Source organism: Paroedura picta, chromosome 9, assembly GCF_049243985.1.
Source record: "Paroedura picta isolate Pp20150507F chromosome 9, Ppicta_v3.0, whole genome shotgun sequence".
Lineage (NCBI taxonomy): Eukaryota > Metazoa > Chordata > Lepidosauria > Squamata > Gekkonidae > Paroedura > Paroedura picta.
In genome coordinates this window covers 76185804-76208727 of record NC_135377.1, presented here as the reverse complement: position 1 = coordinate 76208727, position 22924 = coordinate 76185804, and the positions used below count along the sequence as shown (strand labels likewise).

At 45.6% G+C, this 22924-nt stretch overlaps 1 protein-coding gene across 13 annotated transcripts in view; it reads right to left on the bottom strand.

Annotated features, from left to right (window-relative positions):
- CTNND2 (catenin delta 2) overlaps positions 1 to 22924 on the bottom strand; it is a 671801-nt gene that overhangs the window by 304848 nt on the left and 344029 nt on the right. For 8 of the 13 annotated variants that reach the window (XM_077353364.1, XM_077353370.1, XM_077353371.1 and 5 more), the window contains one exon: positions 19126 to 19444. In XM_077353364.1, the coding sequence (XP_077209479.1) occupies positions 19126 to 19444 (319 nt within the window). The remainder of the gene's footprint in view (positions 1 to 19125; positions 19445 to 22924) is intronic. The other 5 variants (XM_077353365.1, XM_077353368.1, XM_077353373.1 and 2 more) reach the window with 1 other exon arrangement.

Sequence of the window (22924 nt, the reverse complement as noted above, 5' to 3'; positions counted from 1 at the left end):
ACCAAATATCAACATTCCTGGAGGAAACTTCAGCCCTTGACCCATTTCAGTGGGGTTTCTGGCCTGGCCATGGGGTGGAAACGGCACTAGTCACCCTGATGGATGACCTCCGTCGCCAGCTAGACCGTGGCGGGTCAGCACTGCTTATACTATTAGATCTTTCAGCAGCGTTTGACACTGTAGATCATGAGCTCCTAGCTTACCGCCTTGCCGATGCCGGGATACGGGAACAGCTCTCAAATGGCTGATCTCCTTCCTCCGGGGTCGCAGACAGAGGGTTGAAATAGGAGAGTATCCAATCATCATCAGCTCACATGTGGAGTCCCTCAGGGACTCTCTCTATTTAACATCTTCATGCACCCTCTTGCTCAACTGGTACGGAGGTTTGGGCTGGGTTGCCACCAATATGCAAATGACACCCTTCAAAGATGGAGGTCTTGTGGCTGGGTAAGAAGGGACCAAATGAGGAAGCACGCCTACCCAATCTGGATGGAGTGCATCTAACAGTAACCCACTCCGCCAGAAACCTGGGGGTGATCCTTAATGCCTCCCTTCCCAAGGAGGCACAGGTCACAAGAGTAGCATGGCAGGCCTTCTACCACCTACGCCAAGCCAAGCTACTAGCACCCTTCTTGGCACCAGAATTCCTAGCCACAGTGATCCATGTGATGGTCACATCTAGATTAGATTTCTGCATATCTCTCTACGCAGGCCTACCCTCATCCTTGATCCGGAAAATGCAATTGGTCCAGAATGCAGCGGCCAGGATTCTCACCAACACACCGTGGAGATCTCACATCCGGCCTATACTTCAACAACTCAGCTGGCTCCCAACTGAATTCCGGATCAGGCTTAAGGTTTTGGTGGGGGATGAGACACACTATGAACTTTCTTAGGCAATAGATTCCCATGCGGTATCAGGTAGCATGGAAGTGGTTCCCTGACTCCGACAATGAATGGGTGGAGGCAGAGTACCAGTAAAGCATTTCCATGATGCCTGTCCCTCCAAACCGTGTCCCAGGCCTCTTCACTCAGGAGGTGGATAGAAGGGGGCCCTGGGAGGAATAGAGTGTCATCAACCCTTAGTTCCTGACCCTTCTCATGCTCCCGGATCCCCCGCTGAGCTATGGCACCTCCCTGGGTCCTCCAGGCAATGCCCCTCCCATCTCTTGCCTCCTTGCATTTCAAAGATGCATCCTGCTCTCTGACTCTTGTCAACACAATTGAAGGCTGCCTTCCCTGGGCCTGGCAGTCAAAACACCAGATGGTTAGCACAGTTGTTTTGGCACCTTTAGAGCAAAGAACACTATTGCCTTCTTTCCTGAGTGAACACCCAGTTCCCGCCAAGAGCCCATTCCGTACCCCCCTTAGAGCCCAGGTATATATTGCATGTGACCCCACCCCCTCCTCCAGGGTCTCTGCCAAGATTCCTGTCTGCAAACATATGTGATGTGTAGATCCTGAGCTCCGATTCTTCCAATAAAGACTTCTACTCAAAGCTTCTTCCTGAAGCCTGAGAGTGATGTCTATGGAGTGAGTCTGTGGTGTCTCAGCCGCTTGATTCCTGACAGTAGGCAGGTGGTTGTGAGTTCCTGCATTGTGCAAGGGGTTCTAGATGACCCTGGAAGTCCCTTCCAACTCTAGGATTCTATGATCTTTAGCTCTGTGGGTTATTTATTGATTTTTTTCTCCATGTGGTCCAAGGACACCCAGCAAGGCACAACGGAAGTCCTGTTCCTGATACAACTGACGTGTTCTAATATGCTAACCTTTAGCCTTCTGTGGTGAAAGCCAAGACCTCACTCAAAAGTTGCTGGACCAAAGCAGTTATTTATCCTACTTATCCAGGAAGGCTGCATCTAAACTGTCCCTCCCAGGGCATCCCTGGGCCAGGCTCACATTCTGTTCCCCAACCACCCAAAACATACAGCTTCATGTGTCACACGGGCATTAAAATGAGCTCTAGGTCTGCCCGGGGTGGTAACTCTAACGTGCTAATAGGCCTAACCATTTGTCTGTGCCAGCGTCAGTATCTGCATCTTTTGTCTTTATTCCAATAAGCTCATTTTTACAACAGGGCTCTTCTCTGTCAAGCAGGCACCAGAATTCTTAGAGTGTATCTAATATGTTGTTTCTCTAACCCATTTTATTATGAGGCAGAACTTCTGTGCAGCTAAACAAGAAATTCAGCTCTGACCCTTCACATTCTATCATAGACAACACCTTTGTTGCTACAAATCACAAACTCATTGATGTTAAAAGTTTTCTCTTGTTGAGTTCTAAAACAATAAAATCAAAACCTTTAAGATTTATTCAAGGTGTGAGTTTTCGAGTTTGCTGTAGGATGCTTAGGGCTGATCCCGCGTTGAGCAGGGGGTGAGACTAGATGGCCTGTGTGGCCCCTTCCAACTCTATGATTCTACGATTCTGTAAATGCAAGCACTCTTCGTCAGACTACTCATCTGAGTTCTAAAATGTTTGCCTCTTGTCAGAATGTCTGCACACAGCACAACACCCACAAGGGAAACTTTTTTGGTACATCTCTGATGTCTACAGTGGAATAACCCATGAAAGATTCTTGAATTACCCATGAAAGATTCTGACTAGCATGTCCTTAGGTTTTTTGTTTTTTTTTTGTATGCTTATATGAATCAAGACATCATCAAAAATTGAACATTAAATAGTTACAAAGTTCATGAAATCATCAGTATGCTTCTGCCCCCATTGTGCCTCACTATGTCGTTGGACCACATGGGGTCCTGTGCTTCTGGGTGACTGAATGAGCTCCAGCCACGGAAGGTCATCTCTATCTCCTTCACCCTCAGCAGAAGGGAACGCTTCTGGATTTTTACATTAAGAACCTTAGCACTAGATGGCATGAATTCAGAAATTGACTGGATGCATCTATGACTGCTTTGTGTTTTTTCAGTATGTAATAGTGGTTCACATTTGGCTATTAGCCCCCCCCCCCTGCCACTTGTTTTCTATCTGCAGGACTCAGCAGAAGATTATTGCATCATCTCACATTTTTTTCCTCCCCTCCTTTGGGATAGTTCATATTTTGAGAGGCACAGAAGAACACATAGGGAGTTTTGTTGAAAAACAGGGACGGTTTTATATATGTATAAAATTAATTTCTAAAATAAATAAAATAAGATTTAAAAGGTTGGTTAAATTGGGAACTACCAGAAAATGTCTTTCTTTTCCCCTGATATGGAATAGGTTATTGAAGGCAATCCCTTGAAAAAACCTGAACTTTTAATATCCAGTGGACATGCAAATGACATGAATATAGTGGGGAGACACTATTATCGAACCATTTGAGTATTTTTATATCATGTCTGGTAATTTTTGTACTAACCCTCGAACCCGAAGGTTGAAGGGTGAGCAACGTGAGAGGCAAAGGAAACATGGCCCCACTGTCATGGTGCCCCCCTACCTATGAATTTTTTCCTGGGCCCCCTCCCACCCATGACGGGCACGATGGAGTGTCTCCTGGATGATGGTGGTCTCTAGGGATTGTGAAGTACAGATCTGGAGTGATGGGAGGATCAGCATAACCCCCTACCCAGGCTTCTGGTCCCAGGGGGGACAAAGCAACACCTGAAAGAGCAGGAGCTGGTGAGCCTAGGGTGACAGAAGAGGCACCCATGAAGGTGTGGTAGCATAGTGATTCCCTTTGCTGCCTGCTAGGTTCAGTAAGCCGCAGGCGGACTGCAGCACAGAGCAGATCTGAAGGCCTATCAGTGGTACAAACCGCGGAGGGTTGGTCCAGATAGGTGCCCCAGGGCATTTGGCCCCAGAAGAGAAGAAAAGCTCTCTTGCGGCGAAGTCACCAGAGAACTACAAGGGGCAGATGGAAAGGGGAGTTTCCTGGAGAGTGAACTGTGCTGGGACTGCAAGCCACCAGGGGGAATGGTTGTTGATTCCTCTAACAATCAGCGAGGATCAGAGAAGATTTTTAAATAGCCGGGAGGGTGTGTATAGCAGACCCATGAGAGACCCGAGGAGGAGAGATCAGTTTTGTTATGTATAGTTAGGATAGGGTAGGATGGTGGGTTCTTTTAGTACAGACAATGGACTGGGGCTAAGAGGTTAGATAGGGATGGCTGTATTCGTTCCAGGGGGTCATACAGGGGGAGGAGAAGTATTTTGAATGGAGGAGGCTGGACAAGAGAGGGAGATATAAAGGTCCAATAGGCCCCAGGTTGTGGAGATCTCAGGGACGCAAGCCTGGACATGCTCACTGTCCTTCCAACCTCTGTCCCATCCCAAGACAGGAGAGGGATGAGGCTAGGGTGGAACTGACACTGGTCTTGTGCAATGCCAGATCAATTAAAAACAAATCTTCCACCTACAAGACTACTTTGTAAGGCAGGGGTAGACCTGGTGTGTGTGACTGAGACCTGAGTGAGAGAGAGCAAGACTTAAAGACCTGGTTTATGGTCCTTCACAAGTCCCAGCTCCATGGCAGGGTGGGGGTTGAGTGGCAATCCTGGACTTGGAGACTTTCTCCTTCAGGGTTCCTCTGGCGTCATTGAGTGTCAACCATGGTGATGCTGGGCATCTCCCAATTTGTTACCAGATCCACTCAGCAGTACAGCCACACACTCAATTTGATCGTTGGTGCTGGGGTAGATGTGGATCTGATGACGACCCTGTCCCATGGTCGGACCACTATACCCTGAAGGCCCGTCTTAGGACACCACCCCTCCCCTGTGTGAGCGCTGGGTGCATTTTAGCCCACCTGCAGAATTATGGATCCTGTTGGATTCCTGAATGCTATGTGGGACACAATGCCCACCAATGACTCATTGGCAGTACTAATGGAGAACTGGCAGTCTCGCTTTGCTGCCGCCATTGATAAAATTGCTCCCTGATGCTCTCTTCTCACTTCAAATTAGCTTCATCATATACCATGGAGCTGCAGGTGACAAAGAGGGAAGTGAGACAGGTAGCACAAGTGTGGAGGAAGACTCACGACAAGGGACCAAGAACATCTTATCACATGCTTATGAAGGCATATGCGATGGTGGCGAAGGCAGCTAAACAAGAGTTTTATGCTGCCTTTATTCTTGCATATTCTTGCCTTCAGCCCCTTACCGCCCTTGAGGAAGGGCACAGTCAATTGGAATTAGGCCAATAAAATCAGAGTCCAGTAGGAATTAGGCTGTAAGGCATTTGTTTTTTTGCAGATAAAGTCTTGTCCCTTCTCCTGGACCTTCTTGCTACATTTGATACAGAATGGGAAGGGGGATAGCCAGCTCTCGGAAACCAAAGTGGACAAGTTGCTGGGGTCAGTGAGGGTGACCACATGGCCCCTTGATCCCTGTCCATCTTGGCTGCTCTGATCGAGTGACCAGCGGATAGGAGGCCCTATGAAGGAAGTTGTCAATCTCTCCCTGTCTTCTGGGGAGTTCCCAGAGATGCTGAAGGAGGCAGTGCTCTGTCCCTTACTGAAAAACACATTGCTGGATCCACAGGACCTGGCCAGCTACCATCAGGACTCAAATCTTGCATTTCTGGGCAAGGTAGTTGTAAGGGCCACTGTGGACCAGCTTCTAGCATAATTGGAGGAAACTTTGGTGCTTGACCCACACCAGTTGGGTTTCCCTCCTGGCCACAGGATGGAAATGGTGCTGGTTCCCCAGATGGATGATCTCTGGTGCCAGCTGAATCTGGGTGGTTCACTCATACTCATGACTCTTGATCTATCAGCAATGTTTGATGGGGCTGACCATGAGTTATTGGCCCACCACCTTGCCGGAGCCGGGATTTGGGGGACAGCCCTTCAGTGGCTGTGCTCCTTTCTGCAGAGCTAGAAATAGAGGGTAGCAGTGGGGGAAGAGTTGTTGTGCCCCTATCAGCTCCCTTCTGGAGTTTCACAGGGGGCGATACTCTACCCTACCCTACATCTTCATGCGACCTCTTGCCCAACTAGTCAAGAGTTATGGGCTGGGTTGTCACCATATATATGAATATATGAACAAAATATATGAATGACACCCAGCTCTATCTCCTCATGTGGCAGCCCACACTGCCCCCCAGATACATTCAGCAATGTTTGGAAGCTGTGGCTTTATGGCTAGAGCAGAGTTGCCTGACTCTCAACCTCTCCATGACAGAGATCCTGTAGCTGGGAAGGAAGGCAGCAGATTAGGAAATGTGTTTCCCCACCTTGGTTGGGGTGCAGCTTAATACCTCACCCTCAGCCAGGAACTTGGGGGCGCTTCTGGATGCTTCCCTATTGATGGAGGTCCAGGTCATGGGAATATCTCGCAAGGCAATTTTCTATGTGTGCCAGGTGAGGCTACTAACACCCTACCTGCTCTCAGATTGCTTGGCTACAGTGATTCATTCAACAGTCACCCCTAGACTGGACTTCTGTAACTCGCTGTATGCGGGCTTACCCTTGCCCTTAAAACAAAAATTGCAGTGCTTGCAGAACAGATGCTGGGGTACATCTTGGAGGACCTATATCCAGGCACTGCTGAGGCAGCTGCATTGGTTGCCATTTGCAGCCTGGATAAAGTTCAAGGTTTTGGTAGTGACCTTTTAAGGTGGTCTGAGCTTACTTACCTGAGGAAACGTATGCCCCCTGCAGGGCTATTCTGTGGGGACTAATCTATTGGAGATCTGTGGCCCGAGGGAAGGTCACCTGGCCTTGACCGGGCCAGGGCCTTTTTGGTTCTGGCTCAGATCTGGTGGAATGAGCTTTCAGGAGAGCTGAGGGTCCTGCAGAGTTGTCTGCAGGGTCCTGCAGAGCCTGTTAAGTTGAGCTCTTCTGCCAGTGTTTGGTTGAGGCAGAGTAAGATCAAGGGTCCCTCCCAGGCTGGGCCAGGTCATCGGGCCTCTCCTCACTATCCCTGAGGCAGGATGTTGTTGTAGGGAGGAAAGGAGGGAGGGGTTTGAGCCACCAGGCATACTGGACTTTTACGGGAGATTTATTGGGGATCTTATTTACCTGCCATGAGTTGCTTGTATGAATGGTGGGCTAAAAATCAAAGAATGAATAAAATGTTTTTGTCATCCCCAGGATGATGGTTTACTACCCTGGTGATTGAAAAATGACATAAAAACATATAATTTTATTTATATCTGTGTGTTTTAAAACAATTGACCACTGAGGAAGACCTGCATGGGTCGAAATGCATTAGGTCTTTAGATGTCAGGATAGAACTAACTTATATATTTGTGACCTAGAGATAAATGTCATAGAATCATAGAATCACTGAATCATAGAGTTGGAAGGGGCCATACAGGCCATCTAGTCCAACCCCCTGCTCAATGCAGGATCAGCCCAAAGCATCCTAAAGCATCCAAGAAAAGTGTGTATCCAAGCTTCGCTTGAAGACTGCCAGTGTCACTCCCTGTTGTTTTTATTCTTTTTAATACTTTTGTCCATTTGAGCCCCATAAATAAAATTCAAATGAACATTAGAAAGTTGTAGCTTTCTCAACCTTTTAAGGTTCTCATCTCTATTCCAAGTTGATTTCCCCCCTCCTCTTTTTTGTTGCCTGCCCAGAGCTCTGCCAGGCCAGGAACTGATGTCTGACTCGCCATGTTGCCTTCTGCCTTGCCTTGGCCAGAAATGGATGCCACCCTCCGCTTTTCTTCACTCGCACTGGGCTGATCTGGGCACCGCTAATGGACTTCACAGACTTGCCCTCTCCTCTAGGTTCCTAATCCCTTCTTGCCAATCCAATGGGGACATCATCCTTCTGTGCATGCTGTGCTGGTGAACAGCTAATCGGGGGGGGGGGGGTTAAAGATGGGGTGAAAAACAAACCCAGTAACAAAGATCAGCCAACAACTGGCTGATTATGGCTGCCCAAAGAACCAATTAAGCTGCCTTGAGCCACAAGGGAAATGTGGGCTTTACATATTTATGTGCTTTGGATCTACACACAGGGCTAAATAAGGGCCTTTTTGGTCCTGTCCCCAACCCAGAGGAATGAGCTCCCGGAAGAGCTGAGGGCCCTGTCATCATTCCACAGGGTCTGTAAGATGGAGCTCTTCTGCCAGGCACGTGGTTGAGTTCAGGTCAGGATTGGGTCACTCCCTATATAGGCCTTGTGGGGACATTGCCTTTGATGTCTGGGTACAGTCTCTCTCCTGAGGATGACAGTGGTTATTGGGGATGAATTGGAGGGGGTGGGGTTTTAGATTGTTTTCCCGCCATCTTGGCTATTGCTATTTTTGAGGAGCATATTGTATTTTTATTATGTCATATTGTATTTTACTGTAAACCACCATGAGCCAGACTGGTTTCGGGAGTGGTGGGGATAAATCGAAAGATAAATAAAATGTTCACACAAGTTGCCTGCTGGCATGTAATAACCACAGCCATTGCTGACTGCCTAAAATTTGGTAGGGATCAAAATGGCCAACCCCCCTTTAGCTCTCCCCTGTGGTGAAGGTTCTGCCAGGAAATCAAAGGACATAGCGAGGGAAGTGTGGTGAATCTAATAGCCATGTCTCCTGAATCCTTGTATCATACCCAATGAGATATCTGAGGACTGTTGGATCACTTTTCCTGTTGGAGCAACCCCTGGGATTCCATGATAATCATGTAAGCTTCTGGGATCCCCACTTCTTCTTGCCTTCCAACCTCAAGATAACTAGTCAATCCCCAGTAATAATATCCAGCTGGCCCTCTGAGTAGTTATAAACTCAACCGTTCTTCATAGATAGTAAGGGTTTCTCCTTCCCATTGGTATGTGGTTGTTCCTGCTGTGATGTTTGATTAAACAATGATTTTCTTTGGGAGCCATCAGACTCCACATACTGGGGAGGGCATCTCAAAGAGGGTATCACTGGCTTGTACCCACACCACAGTGCTATTATCGGCTGGATTAATGGCAGTCACCTCCATGTCATTAGGCAGGTGTAGACTAAACATCTTTAAAGGGCCCTACTCAACCATATGTGACCATCTACCATTGTTGCGGGAGTTCTAGACCACCATCTGACATGATCAAGATTAGCAGGAGATTCCAGACTTTCAGCAGCTGAAGAATTTTCAGCCAGAAGCTGTTTTACTGTTATCTTAATTGTTGTTTTAGCTGTCTTAATCAATTTATATTTTAATCTGTATTTCTATGGCATGTTGTATACTACTCTGAGAAGAGCTTTTCTCCTTGCATGAATGAATGCTTTCCCCTCAAAGATCTTAGAAGGAAGGTTTAACCGTATCCCATACCATGCGAGATTCCATCCGTGTGGTTCTGGCTGCCCTGACTCTAACGTACACATTTTGTTAGATTGCCCCTTATATGAGCAATGCCGGGATGACAGTTTTGTTGCTTTGCTGGGAAACAAGCCTTCTAAGTAAGTCTATGACCTTGCGATTTCTGCTCTCTGACAAAGACCCAGAGGTAACCATTATAGTCGCCAGAGTCTTAACTAAGATGCTTTTATAATATGCTGCCTATTTTGTATTTTATCTTTTTTAGTTTATCTCATTTTAAGATCTGTTCGATTATGTAACCCCAGGGCCTATTTTATTATTTCGTTGAAATTTTAAGCCCTATTTCTATATGTTTATACATATTTTATGCCAATAAGTTTACTGACTGACTGACTGACTGTATACCACTCAGAGCCGAGCTACCATGATGAGTGGTATAAAAATCAAATATAAATAAATAAAATTTACATTTGTTGTTACTTCTAAGAGCTTGTCTTTGACAGGCATGATGTGATTGCATCGTGTTCAGTCTTAGGTAGCCTCCCAAATGGGTTCCTCAGTAATGCAAGTTTCTGACCTGCCTGGCTGACAATTTCATTTATCAAATGGTAGATGAACCCACAAGAGGTTCAGCCATACTGGACTTAATACTGACCAACAGGCAAGAGTTGGTGGATGAGGTGAAGGAGGTGGGGACCCTAGGGGGAAGTGACCATGTCCTCATAGAATTCCTTTTGAGATGGGGAGCCAAGGAAGCTTGTAGCCAGACGCGGATGTTGGATTTTCGTAGGGCAAACTTTAATAAACTCAGAGACATGATGAGTGTCATACCATGGACGAGAATGCTGGAAGGGAAGGGAGCATGTGAAGGGTGGGTGCTACTCAAACAAGAGCTATTGCATGCTCAATCAATGACTATTCCAGAAATACGAAAACACTGCAGGAGCTCTAAGAAGCCTATTTGGATGAACAGAGAACTTCAAGAGGAACTAAGAAAGAAAAGGAAAATGTTCAGGAAATGGAGGGAAGGACAGAGCTCTAAAGAAGAGTACCTACAGGTTACTAGGCACTGTAGATCAATCATCAGAAAGGCCAAATCTGAGAGTGAGCTAAGATTGGCCAGGGAAGCCCACTGTAACAAGAAAAGATTTTTCAGTTACGTGAGGAGCAAACGTAAAGTAAAGGAGGCAATAGGCCCGCTGTTGGGTGCGGATGGACAAACTCTAACGAAAGATGCAGAGAAAGCAGAAAGGCTTAGTGCCTATTTTACATCTGTTTTTTCCCACAGGTCAAAGTGTTTAGGCACATCTAGAGATGGCTGTAGCCAAAGGATAGTGTCTGGGTGGCAGGTTAACATGGATAGAGAGGTTGTCGAGAGGCATTTAGCTGCACTGGATGAGTTCAAATCCCCTGGTCCAGATGAAATGCACCCGAGAGTACTCAAAGAACTTTCCAGAGAACTTGCACAGCCCTTGTCCATCATCTTCGGAACCTCTTTAAGGACTGGAGATGTCCCGGAGGACTGGAAAAGAGCAAACGTTATTCCGATCTTCAAAAAAGGGAGGAAGGATGACCCGGGAAACTACAGACCAGTGAGTCTGACCTCCGTTGTGGGGAAGATAATGGAACAGATATTAAAGGGAGTGATCTGCAAACATCTGGTGGATAATTTGGTGATCCAAGGAAGTCAGCATGGATTTGTCTCCAACAGGTCCTGCCAGACCAACCTAGTTTCCTTTTTTGACCAAGTAACAGGTTTGCTGGATCGAGGAAATTCGGTTGATGTCATTTACTTGGATTTTAGTAAAGCTTTTGACAAGGTTCCCCATGATGTTCTTATGGATAAGTTGAAGGACTGCAATCTGGATTTTCAGATAGTTAGGTGGATAGGGAATTGGTTAGAGAACCGCACTCAAAGAGTTGTTGTCAATGGTGTTTCATCAGACTGGAGAGAGGTGAGTAGCGGGGTACCTCAGGGCTCGGTGCTCGGCCCGGTACTTTTTAACATATTTATTAATGATCTAGATGAGGGGGTGGAGGGACTACTCATCAAGTTTGCAGATGACACCAAATTGGGAGGACTGGCAAATACTCCGGAAGATAGAGACAGAGTTCAACGAGATCTGAACACAATGGAAAAATGGGCAAATGAGAACAAGATGCAATTTAATAAAGATAAGTGTAAAGTTCTGCATCTGGGTCAGAAAAATGAAAAGCATGCCTACTGGATGGGGGATACGCTTCTAGGTAGCACTGTGTGTGAACGAGACCTTGGGGTACTTATGGATTGTAAACTAAACATGAGCAGGCAGTGTGATGCAGCGGTAAAAAAGGCAAATGCCATTTTGGGCTGTATCAACAGAGGCATCACATCAAAATCACAAGATGTCATAGTCCCATTGTATACGGCACTGGTCAGACCACACCTGGAGTACTGTGTGCAGTTCTGGAGGACTCACTTCAAGAAGGACATCGATAAAATTGAAAGGGTACAGAGGAGAGCAACGAAGATGATCTGGGGCCAAGGGACCAAGCCCTATGAAGATAGGTTGAGGGACTTGGGAATGTTCAGCCTGGAGAAAAGGAGGTTGAGAGGGGACATGATAGCCCTCTTTAAGTATTTGAAAGGTTGTCACTTGGAGGAGGGCAGGATGCTGTTTCTGCTGGCTGCAGAGGAAAGGACACGCAGTAATGGGTTTAAACTTCAAGTACAACGATATAGGCTAGATATCAGGAAAAAGTTTTTCACAGTCAGAGTAGTTCAGCAGTGGAATAGGCTGCCTAAGGAGGTGGTGAGCGCCCCCTCACTGGAAGTCTTCAAGCAAAGGTTGGATACACACTTTTCTTGGATGCTTTAGGATGCTTAGGGCTAATCCTGCGTTGAGCAGGGGGTTGGACTAGATGGCCTGTATGGCCCCTTCCAACTCTATGATTCTATGATTCTATGATTCTTTAACGAATTATCCAAATGTGCTGTGTCCTTTCCACCAGTCACTGGCTGAGGATTGTGATTAGGTTGTTTATTTGAGACCCAGGGCTATACATATTAAATTGAATAAATACATAAAACATCCCATCATACACACTCTCTTGCAGCAAAAACAATGGCATGGATCCCAACTTCCCTTTAGTTTTGTGCTTAAAGAAAAGGAAGATGGTGTTTGTAGTTTATCCCTCCACTTTGATCCTGCATAGTGTTCCAAGGGATCCATTGACCCATGGAAGCACAATTCTGGGGGTCACAGAAGACTTAGAGGGGCTGCTGTTTATACAGTGATTGAAGGGAAATCTGGAAACTAAATTTTACCTCACCTGGTCCATCAGTTAAATAAAAAAGAATTACTCCCCAGGATTAATTTGAAGATTTTGTTGCATAACGTTGGGAAATCTGAAGCGTCCAGAGCTTTTGGCAGACCTCCTAGCTGCCCTATGCTCTCCTTTTAGAGGATTTCTGAACTGGAAGGTCTTATCTTTGAACCTTGCCTCCCTCAAATTCCTGGAATTGTTCTCCATTCCTTTATTCTATGAAAATGTCATTAATGCTTTGAGTACTAGACTAAACGAGAAAGGGATGTACAGCTTACTGGTGTACAAGAAAGGGGGCTGTGTGACTGGAACCTCCACATGGAAAAGGAACATGTAATAATTTCATAGTCTTTGCTTTGATGTAGTAGCTTTTTAATTCTGTGCACAGAAGAAGAGCTCATCACAACAATGTATCACATTATTATATTTATATACCTCCCTCCCCTGAGGCTCAGGGCGGTTCACATGGAACATAAACATAAACAATACATGGACTTTGTTTCTTCATAACATGTAAGTGGACTATAACAGTAATAACAATAACAATAGCAACTTTAACAATCTAATTCATAGTTCAACAGGTCCATAGTTCAGGGTTCTTGGGAGGGAGGTTCAGGGGCCCTGCAGATGTTATTGATTCTGGTCAGCCTTAACCAAATGCGTGGTGGAAGAGCTCCCTTTTGCAGGGCCTGTGGAACTATTTCAGCTCTGTCATGGCCCTGTTCTCCTCCAGGAGCTCATTCCACAAAGTGGAGGTCCAGGACAGAGAAGGTTCTGGCCCTGGTTAAGGCCAAGTGAGCTTCTTTTAGCCAGTTGGCGGTAGCAGAGTGTAGAGCTCTTTGGGAACATAAGAGAAAGAGACAGTCCCTCAGGTATACTCAGGACCCTGACCATGTATGGCCTTGAAGGTGATTACCAGAACCTTTAGCCTGATCTGGAATTCGACTGGTAGCCATTGCAATTAATGGAGGATGGGCCAAATGTGGGACCTCCTGTCATGAATCAGGCAGATGTCAGCCAGCAAAGTCTGTGATAAAGGAGCTTCCAAGATAGGGAAGAACTGGTAGATGAGGTGGAAGTAGTGGGCACACTTGGTAGCAGTGACCATGTGCTTTTGGAATTTTCAATTGTGGGAAAAAGAAAACCTTTACGTTGTCGTACGTATAGACGGGACATCAGGAAAGCTGATTTTCACAGACTTAAAGGTATATTGCGTAGAGTCCCGTGGTCAGAAATATGGGAGTCCAAAAGGGCTGGGAGTTTCTTAAAAGTGAAATACTGAAGGCTCAATCACAAACAATTCCCTTGAGAAGATGGAAGGAGCCTAAGGAAGGCAAGGTGGCTACATAAGAAGCTGTGTAATAATTTGAGGAATAAAAAAGAGTCATTTAGGACAGTGGTCCCCAACCTGTGGCAAAGGCCATAGCGCCGGGCCGCGGCTCCCTCTCCCCGCCCCCCCCTCAGTAAAAAACTTCCCAGGCCGCAAGCTTGCGGCCAGGGAAGCAACTTACTGCGGGAGGGCGGGGAGGGAATCAGGGCCGGGCCGCACCCGTGCAGGCCGCGCCCGCTCGGCCCGATCCGCGGGCACGGCCCGATCCGTGGGTGCGGCCCGCGGGCGCGGCTCGCGGGTGCGGCCCGATCCATGGGTGCGGCCCGCGGGCGCGGCCGGGCGCGGCTCGCGGGTGCGGCTCGCGGGCGCGGCCCGATCCGCGGGTGCAGCTCGCGGGCGCGGCTCGCGAGCGCGGCCCGATCCGCGGGTGCGGCTCGCGGGCGCGGCCGGGCGCGGCTCGCGGGCGCGGCCCGAAGCATGGGCGTGGCCCGCGCGGGCGCGGTCCCTGCGGGCGCGACCCAATGCCCTGCCGGTCCCCAGCCTAATAAAGGTTGGGGACCACTGATTTAGGAAATGGAAGGAAGGCCTTATTACCAAGGATGAGTATAAATAAATAACCAATAATTGTAGGGGGAGTGTTAGAAAAGCTAAAGCTCAATATGAGCTAGGGCTAGCAAGAAATGCTAAACATAACAAAAAAGGCTTCTTTAGTTATATTTCAAGCAAGAAAAAGAATAGGGACACCATAGGACCACGGTGAGGACAAAAAAGTGAAATAATAACAGATGATGAAGAGAGGGCTGAACTGCTAAACACCTACTTCTCCTCAGTCTTCTCTTGTGAAGGGAATAGTGATCAATGTGGCAAAAACGTAACACAATACAGGGGACAGGATCACTGCTAGATAAGTCCACAAACACCTAGTTTCTTTAAATGAAACGAAGTCTTCTGGGCCAGATGAACTGCATCCAAGGGTACTAAAAGAACTTGCAGATGTCATCTCTGGACCTCTGTCCATTATTTTTGGCACTTCTTGGAGAACAGGTGCCAGATGATTGGAGGCGGGAAAATGTTGTCCCCATCTTCAAGAAAGGGAAAAAGGACGATCCGGGTAATTATCAACCCGTCAGCTTGACATCTGTAGCTGGCAAAATTTTGGAACTAATAATCAAACACTCGGTCCTTGAGCAGCTGGAACTGAGAGCTGTGATTTCAGCATGGGTTCCACAAGACTCAGCATGGGTTCCACAAGAACAAGTCATGTCAGACCAACCTTATCTCTTTTTTCAAGAAACTGACTACCTTGCTGGATCAGGGGGGATGCCGTGGACATAGTTTATCTGGATTTCAGTAAAGCTTTTGATAAGGTTCCACATGATATTCTTAACAAGTTGGTAAAATGCAGTATGGATCCTAATTCTGTCAGGTGGATCAATAACTGGTTGACAAATCGTACCCAGAGGGTACTTGTTAATAGTTCAGCATCTTCTTGGAAAAGAGTGACAAGCGGAGTACCCCAAGTATCTGTCCTGGGGCCTGTCATTTATAAATGATTTGGATGAGGGATTAGAGGGGATACTTATTAAATTTGCAGATGATACTATACTGGCAGGGGTAGCAAACACAACTGAAGACAGCAACAGAATACAGGATGATCTTGATAGGCTTGAGAAGTGGGCTAAACTGAATAAAATGAAGTTCAATAGGAACAAATGTAAAGTTCTGCATTCAGGTATGAAAAACCAAATACACCAATATAAGATGGGGGAGACTTGTCTTGGCAGTAGCATGTACGAAAAGGATCTAGGAGCCTTAGTAGACCATACATTGAACATGAGTCAGCAGTGTAACTCAATGGCTAAAAAGGCAAATGGGATTTTGGGCTTTATCAAACGGAGTATCGGGTCCAGATCATGGGAGGTAATGGTACCGCTTTAGTCTGCTCTAGTTTGGCCTCACTTGGAGTACTGCGTTCAGTTTTGGGCACCCCAACTGAAGAGGGATGTTGACAAACTGGAACGTGTCCAGAGGAGGGCAACAAAGATGGTGCGGGGTTTGGAGACCAAGACTTATGAAGAAAGGCTGGGGGAGCTAGGTCTGTTTAGCCTAGAGAGGAGACGACTGAGAGGGGATCTGATAACCATCTTCAAGTATTTAAAAGGGTGCCATATGGAGGATGGAGCAGAATTGTGCCCCAGCGGGACAGACCAGAATGAATGGGATGAAATTAATTCAAAAGAAATTCCATCTAAACATCCGGAAGAAGTTCCTGACAGAGTGGTGGCTTCTCCATCTTTGGACATTTTTAAACAGAGGCTAGATAGCCATCTGACGGAGAGGCTGATTCTGTGAAGGCAAAGGGGTGGCAAGTTACAGTAGATGAGCGATAGGGATGTTAGTGTCCTGCATAGTGCAGGGTGTTGGACCCATGAGGTCCCTTCCAACTCTACTATACTATTCTATGATTCTAAGATCTCAGGCAGAGTGAAGATCCAAAGGAAAGTCTTTATTAAACAGAACAATACAACAGCTAGTACGTGCCAAGACTCATTGAACAAATGTTTTGGCAGAGACAAAGATACAACGGACATTAAGGTGTAGTTATAGGGGGGACCAAGCATGGGAGGGGGCATGGTGTATCAGGATGGCGAGAAAGGTACTTTTGCAAAAGAGTTACAAAAGTTCCAAGCAGATCCAGATTGCCAAGATTTGATCTAAACCGGTATTCCTGTTGATTCTCCAGTAAGACTGGCAAGATCACAAGGAAACGAGGGAGATAAGGACACCCTGCTGAGGATAGCTTTGGAATGCAGAGGCGGTCAGGAACCAGCAAAGGGATTTATGGTTTTATGACAACTGGCCTGGAGGAGACCAGGAGACTGAGGTGAGAGGTCAGTAAAATGAGTACCCAGCTTGCTGGGGGGTAAACGGTAATGACTGGGGAAGGTACTGGCAAACTACCCCGTATTGAGTCTGCCATGAAAACGCTAGAGGGTGTCACCCCAAGGGTCAGACATGACCCGGTGCTTGCACAGTGGATACCTTTACCTTTACCTTTTTAATCTGAATCTTAAAAAATAATATTGAAGGGTCATATAAGAAATATCACTGAGTTGTGTATACAGGAAATTCTTTTGGGCGAAAGTGTTCAGCAAATCTGTGCTTATCAATATTGGACCTGATTAAGCCTAAGGGGGGCGGGGGAGAGAATCCCTGGACTTACCTGGAGGACTGTTTGTGAACTGCTGCCAAGATGTGCCCTTGAGGTTATCTCTCCACATGAACCAGTTGACTTCCAAGGAAGGAGAGAGGGGTTTGGCCTTTCAGGAGGAGAGGTAGGGAGGCCCATCCAGGCTTGCCATCTCTGGGGTAGGAAATACCTGGGGAGGTTGTGGTAGAGACTAAGAAGAAAGGGGTTTGGGAAGAGGAGGGGCTTTCATAGTGATATAACGCCACAGAATCCACCTTCCAGAAGAGCCATTTTCTGCAGGGGAATTCATCTCTATAACCTGGAGATCAGTTATAAGAACATGAGATCTCCATGTACAACCTGGAGGCTGGCAACCCTAGTCCCGGGGGACATGCATAGCCAGGGAAGTCATCTTGAAATGGAGCAGGAGGCAGGTGGGTGGAGATATGAGGTGCAGGCATCCATGAGCCCCACACGATCCTCAAACACCAATTTGATGCTGGTATTTCTAACCAAAATTGCTATGAACGGAATTGATTGAATACAGAATGTACAAAGGGAAACTTACCTAAGGAAATATGGAAACACCTAGGGAAATATGAAATATCCACGAAATAGGCAAAACACCAAATTCTATAAAACTGAAATACCAAATTGAAATATCGTATACTATGAAATTCACAAGAAAAGCAGCAGGGAGATACCAACCTCGCCCATCTTATAGTAATTTCATTTCTGTAACAGACAACTTCTGATGTCAAGCCCTTTATGTCACATGAGACATCTGGCTCTTTACTCTGTGCAAAATGTCTTCAACTTACTATTTCTGCACCTGTAGCCAGCACAGCCAAAACTCTCTCTGCCATTTCCTGCAGGTACCCTTTCTTTTTAGGCTGAGGCTTCTTAAAGTCAAGGCTGTCAACACTCAACGGACAAGTGTCTACTCTTTTGTAGGACAATATTTCATTTTTACAAACAGAAGAAGGAGAAAAGAGTCAGTCATCCTCTCATTGTTTTCCATGTTAAACATGAAAGACACTGAGAACATAAGACAGAATTATTTGCATCTGGCTCAGAAGTACAATGCTCCCATGTGCCCCGAAAGAACAAGCATCTAGCTGATTGAATGTGCTGTTTATACATTTCAAATGTGAAGCACATAATACTGAATGAACTTTATTTTACCATGCTTATTTAACCAACTGGTAATGGAAGTATTGAATGAGAAGGTCACAGATTTATGAATAAGTCTAACTGCATATTTTTCGTGAACGCAGCTTCACCATCAGGGGCCAACCGAAAAGGCATTGTGAAATCCAGGAATGGCGCTCTGGCTATTGAAATGCAAATCACAACCCCAGCATGTGGGGCCTGCATTGGCTCCCCTCACCCTTTCCAGCGCTGCTGTCTGCCTGACAGGTGAAATGTTCAAATACATAGATGGTGTTTGAACAATTCCCCTGCACAAAGCAAAGAACAGCTCCAGAGGAATGTGCCAAGTTGAGAAAATGCCACTGACAGCATCAACCTGCTTCCTTCCTCTGCACCCACTGATGCAGTTCTCACAAACACACAGGGAATGTCTTGCAGTTGCAACTAGCTTGGACTTTACATACTAAAGAAACTCAATTGAAATCGCAATGCAAATTCCCTGCCAATGAGAGACTCCCTCACAGTTCTCTCTCTCCTCAGTCCCAGCTTTCTGACCTTGCAGAATCAGTGAGTTTACAAAACATGATTCATCTTCCCAGACATTCCATTATTTTTTTGTTGTTTGTTAATGGAAAACATGCCCAAACAATTCAAAAATACTATCAGAGGCTTCTTGAATTCTTTGTCAAGACACATAACTTGTTCTTAGAAAAAGTTTAATGGACTTTTTAGGGAGAACCAATCATATGTATTCATGGTACGCTCTCATTTTTGTTCTTACGAGGAAAAGGCCAACGAAAGCATACTTTGATGAAGCAGCGAGCCCCCCTGTCCCACCGGTTTGGCTCCTTAAGCCACCCATGATGCCCATCGTTGTACAATATGAAGCTGGCTGCAACTGTCAACCTCTTTCACGCACTTGCAACCAACCATAGAAAGAAGGAACATTTCACCCACCTTGGATCTTTCTGAATGCTATCAATGGAAGGTGACCTAGCCAAGGTTCCCTCAGGTGGGATGGCTGGTCCAGATTTGCTGTATGGAGACTCGACAGAAGGACAGTACTGCAGCTGCCGGTAGGGGTCTGTGTAATTGGAGGTGGGGCCTGCCGCATAGCTGGCCCTCTGGAAGGTCGCGGTTGTGTTCTGGGAGCCGTGCTGACTGCCTGTGCGCTGTAAGGGTACGGAGTCGACACCAGGGGAAGATGGGGCTACGACAGGAAAGTAGGGACAAAGTAAAAAATTGAGGACCTGTTCACAGAAATGGTTAACCAGGTCTAGGCAGAGGAAAAAAATACAACACATATAAACAGGGGTTCAAAAAGAATGAGGGGGAAAAAAGAACATTGTAATACCTGAAACCACAATGAGATACACTGATGACAATTTTAAATACATTATCGCATTCTCCTCCTGAAGGGTGATTTCCTAACTGGTAACACCATTTCAAAGACATTTGCCGCAGGTAAGTGTGATATAAACCACATGTAAACAAAATCCCCCATGACTTTCAGGGCATCGTAGTCCTCCTGAGTTTCCAGATTTGATGATGAGATCTTTTAAAAAGGCACAATTACAGCCTAATAATTGCAGGACTCTTTGGAAGGGCGCCAGAAGAGAAAAAATGTTTCTCAAGGATGAAATCTGCATGCATATGCCCCAAGGTCTCCTTCCTATTGCAATCTGAATGAAAATGACCTCTCTCTTTCTATGTACATTCCCTTCCTTCTGTATGTGGGATCTTCAAGTGTGTGACATCATACTGAGAATGCTGCTTGCAGAAAAAGGAAAAAGCAATCCAAGTTTGGGTATTAAGAGCAGTCATAGTATTAAGGATTTTTACAGCCAATGAGTGGGAAGCTGCTTCATAATGACCAGGCTTTTAAATTAACTTTCAAGTCAAGTTGCATGAGGATACCAACCTCCAAATACCGCACACACCCCCCCCGAGAAAACAACCAGCCCAGCTTAGTTACATGGCTTTCCTGGTAGTCTGTAAGGACAGACTTTCCTGCCACCACGGAAGGCCACCATCCGTGGTAAAAACGCCACCAAGATCACATCTACGAGGCAGCATTTCAGCAGATCTCTTTGAAAAATGAATGTTGGGACACTAAAATTGATTTGGATATATGGACAGGCATTTGGAATACTTTCACACAGAAACTGTCAATAATACAGTGGAAAAAAGCAAACTGAAATGGGACAAAACCTAAGTCATCAATTGGTCCTCAGTGGGTAATCTTGTAATGTAATCTTGGGAAACTATATATTAGCAGTCAACCATGCTCTACAGTTGTTTTTATTTTTAAAGATGTTTTTGAAACAGCGATTCTCAAGGATTGTAATCATGTCTAAGCATGCATACACGTCTTCTGACTTCTGGCAACCCCGGCAAGGGCCTTTCAAAGCAAGTGAGAAGAGGCAGAGGGGTTGGCCAGGGCGGTCTTCTATAGAGCCTTCCTTGGTGGTTTGCCTTCCAAGATCTGTCAAGGTCAGACTGCACCAAGCCGCCTTCCCTCCCATGCACAGACTTACTTGGAAATGAATCCCATTGAATGAGACTTACTTCTGAGTAAATATGAAGAGAATCTAGCCAAAATGTAGGTTTCCTCTATTTTTATCACATTTAATTGTTATTCCATTCCTCTCTGATTGGTTCAGGTGCATATAAAATCAAGAGAGAAAAGAGCCCATTTTCAGAGCTTTCTCCTTGAAAGTTTCCTATTTTAATTTTTTCAGGGTTAAACAAGACTTTTGGTGACACGTGCCTGGAAACCAGGTCACTAACAAGTATCTAAAATGCAATGGGAGAGGTGCAAAATTTGGAGGGGAAATATGATTGGCGGGGAAGAGATGCATCTTCTCTGCGCTCCCCTTGGCTGGGAGAAGAGATCTGCATGGGAAAAGCAGCTGATGGGGGAAGATGCAAGAATCCCTTCCCTCAGCAGAGGACATGGAGCATCATGAAGCAGGAATGAACAACAGAGGATGACAATAGGCATAACATTTGGCTGCTGTCACGGAAGACAGAACTTTGGAGGTGTCACCCCTAAGAACACTTTCCTGGAAAGTAAGTACACCTGCTGGAGGGCTGCTCTCATTCAACTTTTAGGTACACATTAAAATATTGCATAATGGTGCCAGTGATTTCTCTCCCAAATATAAATTTAACAGATGCAACTGCTCCATGTCCACCTATTCTTCCATCTTGACTGGAATACTATTTTGATGCTGTAGACCTTGGTGAAAACTGGTAAACGAAACAGATTATACATTTCCTAAGTGTCTTTATGAGACCTTAAAAAAACCCACCCACCAATTTGAATATGAGCACATATGCAGCATTCTTCACAGTGGAAGTTATGACTATTAGTTTACTCCTTCCATGTTGGGTTCAATTTTCAATTTTCTTCATGAAATCACCATTTTTCATGTATATGGAACAGCAAACTAAGCTACTGAATGTACTTGTTATTTATGGCAATGAGTAAGATGGTTCAGTACTGAAATCCCATTGGTTAGTAGACTCAGAAAAGAATGCAATGATATCAAGTTAGTAGTCCACATGCACAAAAGTACAAAACAGCTATTCAATCTTCATTTGACTGTGTGCATTTTATAACAACCGGTGATCTGTCCAATGAACATCTAAAAGGATGAATAAAGATAAACTAGGATACAAGCCCATAACCATGTACAAAATCATTTGATTGAAAACAATGGTCAACATTTCTGGAAGAAAAGAACTATAAAACAAAATAAATAAATATATACTAAGTCACAAACACCCCAAATCCACAGTATGTTTTTGCACGTGAAATGCACGTGAAAAACAAGCAGAGAGTCTAAAAGGAAGCAGTTCCTGCAGTTTCCTATGCCAAACAGATCATCAGATTTTAACTATGTTGACCTCAGTGAGATTTAAGGAAGCCTGCACTGCATGAACATGAATAGCCAGGAAATGCAATTGGGCATCATGAAAGAAAGAAATAAAAATTACTTCAGCGGCAGCAAGTTTCACAAATGTTGATGAAAATCATAACTCAAGATCTTCATGGACGTTTGAAGCAATTTCTGGACTGTGGGGAACCCCCCCCCCAGCTCTTCCAAGTTACTGCCTGAATTCAACATTTGCAATGAATCTGCAAGTATGAAAATAAAGTGAACATAGCTATGGCATTGCAGAGGGTGGGATGAAATTAATTCAAAAGACTTTTCGGTTAAACATCCGGAAGAAGTTCCTGACAGTCAGAGCAGTTCCTCAGTGAAACAGGCTTCCTCAGGAGGTTGTGGGTTCTCCTTTCCTGGAGGTTTTTAAGCATAGGCTGGATAGCCACCTTGCATAAATGCTGATCCTGTGAATTTAGGCAGAAGTGGCTGGGCAGAAGGGATTCTGTCTGAGCTTGGCCCTTGTGGCCCTTTCTAGCATCCTCAGGGAAATGCCGATCGCCACTTTGGGGTCAGGAGGCAAATTTCCTCCAGGCCAGACTGGGCAGGAATTGTTTTTTTTGGGGGGGGCATCATCTGGGCATGGATTTGGGATCACTGTGGGTGGGCAAGTAATTGTGAATTTCCTGCAGATGACCCAGGAGATCCCTTCCAACTCTATGATTCTATGATTATGATTCTATTCTATGATTCTACAAAATAAAGTGAAACTACATGTGGCATTTCAGAGGATGGAAGTAAACCCGCTAAACAGGACCACCTGATTGCCGTTCATCACCTGTTTCGAAGACACTGGCTATGCCTTG